The sequence below is a fragment of the Sabethes cyaneus genome, chromosome 1, assembly GCF_943734655.1.
Source record: "Sabethes cyaneus chromosome 1, idSabCyanKW18_F2, whole genome shotgun sequence".
Lineage (NCBI taxonomy): Eukaryota > Metazoa > Arthropoda > Insecta > Diptera > Culicidae > Sabethes > Sabethes cyaneus.
This window is the reverse complement of record NC_071353.1, coordinates 107,955,674-107,963,425: the sequence shown is the minus strand read 5'-3', so window position 1 is coordinate 107,963,425 and position 7,752 is coordinate 107,955,674. Positions and strand designations below refer to the sequence as shown.

Genomic DNA, 7,752 nt, shown 5'->3' with positions numbered 1-7,752 from the left:
CTGCAATATAACGTTCGTACCTGGTGACCTCGCAACTGGATATCCTTCATTATCGATGCCATCAACGGCCGATGGTAACGGAAATTCGAGAACGTAGGTGAGAGTGGATCGGACACACCTTGAGGAAAGGAGCGAAGAGAAGCAATCGATTTCAATCCGGGAGTAGATCTCTGATTTCATCCCTTTGTTCTGCCGGATCAGCGGTCATATAGGCCGGTAAGTAAGTCAAGTCAAGACGAAAACACGAGTTTGAGTCTTTTCGGATGTTTAATTGGAAAAAATAGCTATATCCGCTAAACGGAATCTTTATTGTAATATAAATGAATATAAAATCAAGTTACAAATTTACAGCAAATGAAATACATCCTTCGACTACGAATGTTTCTAGCAGCATGTTTTTATCATAATCATTTCTGCTTTCAAGTACAGTATATTTTCTGAATAATTTTTATGGTTTTGTATTATTTTCGAATTAATTTTCTATACAACATAGTAAATTTTTCAATGCTTTTAGAGCAAGTTGTACGTTAAGTTATAAAAATTAAAATTGTAATTCTCGTAATTGATAAAAGAGAGAGAGAGAGACGTACTGCTTAATTCATATACCTTTTACAGAAGCGCCAACCGCATAACAGCTTTTCGCCAGCGATCACATTCTTTAATCAGTTGCTGCTCCTCTTTGACTAGCAACTCGTGTTGTCGATTCAGCTGTTGCGCTTCATCTTCAAGCTTATGTTCTCGATCCTTTCGGTTGATTCGCGATTTGCGCGATGCTTCGTTATTCTTGTCGCGTTGTTCGCGATAGCGCATATCTGCTTCACTCAGATGTTGATACTCGGATCGATCCCGGATGGAGCTGGACGTTTTCGGCGGACGACCGCGGCGCTTAACGGGGCGCACCGAAGAAGAAGCCTCCGATGCGTTATCTCCACACACCGATGAAGCAGCCGATGTCGCAGCACTCCTTCCCCGGAAACGTTTGTTGCTATTGTTGGTAGATATCGTCAGCTGGTCAATATCGTTGATCGTAATTGTCGGCAGCTTGCGTTTCGCTGGGTTGAAAAGATCGCTTAGTGTTGCATCGCAAATGGTTGACCGTGGCTTTGGCTCGACTGATGTCGTTGGAAGTGGTTCGTCAACGTTGTCTTCGGATTCGTGAAACAAAACGGCTGGTTTTTCTTCAGCTGGAGATTTTGCTATGACGTCGTAGTCCTGTGAAAGAAAAACAGTTGTGAAATGACAAAATATAGGGTGGTGTGGTTTTTGACTTACCGTTCCAGAATTGATGTAAGTCAGAAGATCGAATTCATCCTCTTTCTTTAGGACTTCAGCTTCCAGGTCGAGCAGGTCGTTGGTAAGCTCCGGGGTGTTAACTATCATCTGCGTTGTGGCAATCATGTTCATGCCACCCGCAGGCTGTATGATCAATTTTAGTTCAGGAATATGGTGCTTACGGTTATCCTCGGACATTTTATTGTTTATCCGTTGGAACAGATTTCGCCTAACGGCTGGCGGTTTCTGAGGTATTGATGCTTGTGGCCCTCTCGCTTTAAAAAGTTGTGATAGATTTTCTTCCTTCACCGTAGTTTTGCTCAGTAAATGGTGGCTCTTGCCATTTTCAAATGGTAGCTTAATAGTATAATTGTGTTCTAGTTGCGTTTGCGTTGTAGTAATATTAAAGGTTTTATCTCCGTTAGAGATGTCATACAGTGCAGCTTGCGGCCTCGCTTCTGCGACTGTTAAATTTTGCATTTGCTTATCTTGCTCCTTGTTTTCCAGCTCAGGATTATGTTTTTCTAGATCATCATCATCATCATCGTAAGAGTCACTGAAGAAAGCGTTGACAATTGAAGGTTGTATCTTGAATAAATTTTTATCCGCAACGGGAGATGTTTTTTCGTTGTTGACGGTTCCACTGGTTACACTAGGGTTACCTTCCGAAACAGAAAAGATGGATTCCTTTTCTAGCAATTGAAGAAAACTGGGCGATACGGCATCAGCTCCGTTAGCAGAGTTGACTTTTACGGAAACCAGATTATTTGATTTGCAGTAGAAAGAATTTGAAAGTTGTTCGATTTCTTCGTGAAGAGGGATGCTTAATTCGTCCTCGCTGCCGCCTGCAATTGTGTTGAAATCGATGCAAGTTTCTAATTCGTCGGTTTGTTTCTGTTCCGTATCGCCCGAGACGCTACCCGGAGATGCCACACCAATACTTCCGAGCGGTGTATTGATGTAGCTCGCTGGACTTAGAAGAACTTCTTCAAGACATGATTCGAGTTCCCAACACTTGAATTCATGTGACATAGACGGTTCTTTTTTTACAGATGATGGTGGGGTCATTGGATTGTTACCGTTACTATATTCCATTTCGAATGGATACTCCTTCATTTTGTCGTGCATACACGTATCGCTGCTGCTGTTGTTGCAATCTTCTTCGTTCCTCTTAGTGATGCTGGTACTAAATACGTTTGTTAAATTAACTTTCGCTTCGGTTGTTCCGAGGTTTTCGAAACGTCCATACTCAAAATTGCAAACCTTCTCTGGTCCAGGGGTATTCAGCTGTTCACCTATTGTAACGCTTTCGTTGCTGAAGCCACTCGGCAAGGGCTCCGTAGCGACCATGAACATGCTGCAATTTTGCCACTGGATCAGCGGAGATGACGGCAAATCGGTTCTCTCCATGGCCTCTATTTCTGTCCAGATAGGCTCTCCTAACGCACCACAGTTTGTGGTACTGCCTTGTGGTATTGTCGATATCTGCTGATAGACTTGCGTATCTGAGTTTGTCGCACTGTTGTACTCTGGTGCTGGATTTGCGTAGACGAATGAAAATTCGTTTCTTCGATGATGGGTTAGCTGCTGCTGCTGCGTCGGTTGCTCTAAGTTGCTGTGCACTGTGGACAAGCTGAATCTCTCGCCATGAACGGGACTCGCTTGCGTTTCCAGTTGCCTTTGCCATTGTGATAGAGACTACCAGGAGGACATAAACGGAAACAGAGAGGTACGAACAGGACAGTTAGTTTCGATCGTGCCAATGGTACAGCATGTTGAGGGTACTTACAATTAGTTCTCCGTTGAGTTGTATTGAAATTTTAACGCTTTAAGCTTCACCAATGGATGAGCTGAGAGTTGTGAGCCCCCAACCTGGAAAAAAGAACAAGAAAGTAAATTGTTTGTTACTGTGTTTCAATAAATCAAATAAATATTAACATTTTTTGTTCATTTTATTTTAATCCGGTCTAAAATCATGTTGTGCTCACATCGTAGTTTTCCGTCACATAAAACAGTTTCCCCAAAAAGAAATAAATACGCTTTGCGGTTTGGATTGATTATACTAATTCACATGTAGCGACATTTGGTAGGGTGAACTATTCGCAAGCGCTAAAAGAAAATTGTCGAATCACGCTCTCCCTTAACCGATGCGCAGTTTTCTCGAATTGTGCTGTGTCACTGTGATCAGGCGATTTAAGTTAGTAAGTAATAGCCGACTAACTAGCTTTGGAACGTATAAAGCTTTGGCTAGGTACTATCATGGGCATACCAAAAATGGTTTTAGCAGTGTTTAACGAACAAATATCTCGCAATTTTCTATAACTTAAATATTAATTCTTTTCGAAATAGCGAATTGGTTTTGAATTTTTTTTTGTATCGAAAAAGCTCTAAACTTACGAGTATCCATACAATTCAATAGAATTGTTTAAACGTTTGAAACGACTAATTTATCAAATACCCTCGTTTATCTAGCATGGACAAGGCACGTGTTAGTCTTTTAGCACCTTTTTTAAAAATTGGGGAATGTTGGCTAAGATTTTAATTTTACAGATTATACTAAGTAGGAGGAGTGAAACTTTCACAGCAGCGCTGTACCTAGCATTGCATACATAATTGCCGTTAGTGTAGTAGTAGATGAAAAAAGGCAATCGACTGGGTCCCAAATTCTGTTCTTCTCAATTGGGTATTATGTAAACGGAAGTACTCTTCCAGTTTTCGTTGTACAATTATGATCACCGAGCATGTTGCTTCATTGGCACACTTGTTATCATCCATCACTGATAAAATAGGTGACATCATGAAAGGTACACAGCGTTATCAATGTTTGCTCCAATTTTGCCTTTGTTTCCAAGTTGGAACTACAGATAACCGGTAATTACAACCTCAGCCATCGCAATGCGTCTACTTAAACATAAATGATTTTTTTCGAGCACACCAATTATTTGTGATATTATACGAATCACAATCTACTAATTTATTTTATGCGTTTACATTAGTTCTAGTACAATCAATGTGACGTCGTTTACTTGCGTTGTCTTTATTTAATGCAATTAGCATATTGTAAAACATTTTTAAAGCGGTTAGCCGTAGAAAAAATGAGTGTCGTTGTCGTGTTCTTAAGTTATAGTTACATAAGGTATAACCAAATACACATCTGCCCCCGTCCTGATTCTAGTACGATCTATGTGACGTCAGTATGTAAGCATGGTAAGCATAGACTTATGAACTGAAACAAAACGCAAACCCAACTGGATTCCGGTAACCCTTTCGTTCACCGGTATTAAACCAATCAATCTATGTTCATGTTGACGTAACCAGTCAAACAAACAGCAGGTACGATGACTAATGGTGAAAGCGGGAGCTCAGCAGCAATCAACGATAGCTTAGCAACTATACTGCGGCGAAAAATTAAAGCACGGTTATTGGTTCTTGCTGGGAAAGGTGTGAAATTTCTGAGCTGTTTATTCAGCGAGGATTTTGACCTATGAGATCATTTTTGCGTATTTGTTGAAAAAATACACTGCACCAACTCGCCGGGTGCTACAGAATGGCAATGACCTTCAGTTGAATTAGTGTTCAACTGCCACGTGCAATCGTATATTTCCTTCCTCTGACAATAGAAAATATCATAAATTACGTCGCTTCTAGTGCGATTTTCTTTGTGCCAAACTGCTGGCAATTAAATCTATTGCGTAGCAAAAATACATTGTTCGCCGCTTAAATGATTTCTCAGCGGCGGGACTAAAAATATCACATGGCGTGGCACATCATCTGACCGATCGATATAGCGCTGGTAAATTAGTGGGAATTTCCCGCACGAAATGGAACGTGATCAAACTTGTTCGTACATGTTTCACCTTGTAATTTCTTGTTCCACCCTGGTACGAACATGTAATTACAATTTTGTCAACTTACATTTCCATAGGCAGAATACCTTTACCAACCCAAAAAATTTACATTAGATATTTCAATACATACTCAACGAAATTGCCTGCTGGATCCTTCGATTCAGTTTCGTGGCTGTTGTCCACCTTTAAACGTAAACGTCCCGTTTTACTGTTTCCCGATAAAAGACGCCAACAGTCTTGGTAACAGAAAACACAAACTCGACCGGTCAAAGTTTCTTTGAACTTTCCGGATTAAAAAGCGCTTTTTTCTTGATTTATACTAAATAAACACCCACACACTTTCTAGAATGTACTTCTGTATTCGACAAAAATAAACACGACCGCGCACAACAATCGCTTGACTGTGAATGAAGCGCTACACAGGCATGAATGAAGACGTAGGTACCGTCGTCTAGTACAGCGGGCCATTTTCATAAAGATTTTTAGTTGTGCAACATCTACGAACTGTGATTGGCCATCGCGATGACATCATCGCCGGCTTCCGATTGGTCAACGCTGGTGGAGCAAGCAAAACTCGCTTGAAAACTCCCTTCATGTCTTGAATTTATTTTATCTGAAGGCGCAAATTCTAGTACTGCAAATTGATTGTGGTACTAAAACAACAAATTGACAACAAACTCTCTAGAATTCTAGAATATTTCTCTCAATTTGCGTCGATGGCAATTAACTTTTTCAATAAAACTTTTCTGTTTAAAACTGCTACTTACATTCTATTGACGATGCCATTCATTTGTAACTGCTGCAAAAAGTCCAAGCGGTCCATGAAATCAATCGTACTTGTTCTCGTAACGCCAGTAGTAGTGGAACCACAAACACAATTGCTCGAACAGGTAAATGACGAAAACATTCGCTTAAACGAGCGTTTGATAAACTTTCGATTGTTCTTGTGCTTAATGATACAGCCAATAATGTGCTTAGGTTTCACGACAATGTTGCTGCAACAGTTGCCAATAGGTTGCATGATAATCACTTTTTTACGGAACTGCGTTCTGCAGAAGTCAACTGGATGTTTAATTTCTTGTTGGAGACAGGTAGCTTGAATCACGTTAACCACGATATCGTCGTTAGTACACTTTAGCTAACCAGCCGCGTGTTGTTCTTACGGTAAAAAACTTAGATTAACACACTACACTGTGACCACCAATGGCCCACTTTACAAAAACCACAAACGTACAAGTTTTCCCGTTAGTAAGCAATCAACCCCTTTAAAATCAACAAATTATCGAACTAATTCACTTTGTGCGTAGTTATTCTATTTTTGTTTCGGAATTTTCTTCCATATTTTAAATTCACTGGAACTTTAAAACTTTGTATACTTAAATTGTGACACCAAACAGCGTTTGAGCGATTTCTGCAGGATTTCTCAGTTGTAAAATACTTTCAGGATTAACCTTTATAGCTAGACTGATAATACGTGTACGTCTTCGTTCGCGGATGAAATAAAAGTGATGCAATTTCATTCGAGCAACCATCAGCTTCAGCTTTCAGCAGATCGCAGCGCACAGAGGTGCCAGATTTTCCTTAAAACATTACTGTAACTGCTCGAAAACTAGTCCTAGCTCGAAAACCGCTTGAAGACGGCTGTTCGAGTTTTGCTGTTTGAAAAATCTAGATAGAATTAACAAAAGGGCGAATGTTACTAAGGGAAACAAACTTACTTAAGCGGCTTTTACCGTCCAAAGACAAAGCGTGTGGAACAAGGTTTTTCCATTTAACTTGATTGCGGGCTATTCGCAATGACGGCATTGAAAAAGATTTCGTAGGCTGCTCGCACTTCCAGAAAATCTCATGCCGAACTGTCAACGTGTGCGTGATGACAAAAGCAAAAATTCTTCCCTTTCTTTTGTTCTCACGCAAAACCTTAAACAGCTTAAACAATATCAGCAACGCCGTCATAGCGAATCGCTCTCCAATTTCTGGGATACCGATGTCAAGGCTTTCCAGTAGTCGCGATGACGACATTGAAGCACAGAGAACAGATCAACAGGCTCGAAGGAAGTAATCGATTTTTTATGTGTAAAATCTGCCGGTGGCGCCCTCCAGAAATAGTTTGCCAAACGCATAAAAAAATATCCATGTATTGTCAATTGCAAGGAAAATTGTACCATCCAAAGTGCGATATCGCTCATAAAAGTGCTATTTTGCATTAAATCGTTTCGGTCTCTTCGGCGCACTTATTGCTTGAAATATAATGAAAAAATGCGCCGAAGATACCGAAACGATTTAATGCAAAATAACACTTTTATGAGCGATATCGCACTTTGGATGGTACAATTTTCCTTGCAATCAGCAATACCTTCATCAATATTACTTTGTGCTGGAGTTACATAGCAGCGCTGGCAGCGACATCAAGTTTTAGTTTGCCACTTACTGGTCGAGGGGTGCTCTATTGAAGGATTACTCGTAGATTACATAAAAACCTTTTACACACTTTTTGTCAATTACCTGGTAGTCTGTTCTCTGTGATTGTTACTTACGCATCTTAATTAGAAAATTTATTAACATTTAGTTAGAATCAATATTTAAATTCAATTCATTTATTTCCTATAGCTAAAGAAGGTTCTTAAAATAG

At 40.0% G+C, this 7,752-nt stretch overlaps 1 protein-coding gene across 2 annotated transcripts; it reads right to left on the bottom strand.

Annotated features, from left to right (window-relative positions):
• Positions 1 to 302: 302 nt before the first annotated feature.
• Positions 303 to 6,617, bottom strand: LOC128740725 (uncharacterized). 2 transcript variants are annotated; one of them, XM_053836324.1, is made up of 4 exons: positions 5,888 to 6,617; positions 3,062 to 3,144; positions 1,273 to 2,970; positions 303 to 1,212 (listed from the first exon to the last, which is right to left on the bottom strand). In XM_053836324.1, exons 3-4 carry the CDS (start codon positions 2,680 to 2,682, stop codon positions 610 to 612), a joined length of 2,013 nt encoding a protein of 670 aa, XP_053692299.1. In that variant the 5' UTR covers positions 2,683 to 2,970; positions 3,062 to 3,144; positions 5,888 to 6,617; the 3' UTR covers positions 303 to 609. The 2 variants fall into 2 exon arrangements, with proteins under 2 accessions (XP_053692299.1, XP_053692366.1); XM_053836391.1 differs by lacking the exon at positions 5,888 to 6,617 and adding an exon at positions 5,251 to 5,547.
• Between the last annotated feature and the right edge of the window lie 1,135 nt (positions 6,618 to 7,752).

Coding starts and splice junctions, on each gene's coding strand:
- LOC128740725 (XM_053836324.1), bottom strand. CDS start 2,682: ATGGAGAGAACCGATTTGCCGTCATCTCCGCTGATCCAGTGGCAAAAT. Junction 1,213..1,272: donor CTTACATCAATTCTGGAACG/GTAAGTCAAAAA, acceptor TTTCTTTCACAG/GACTACGACGTCATAGCAAA.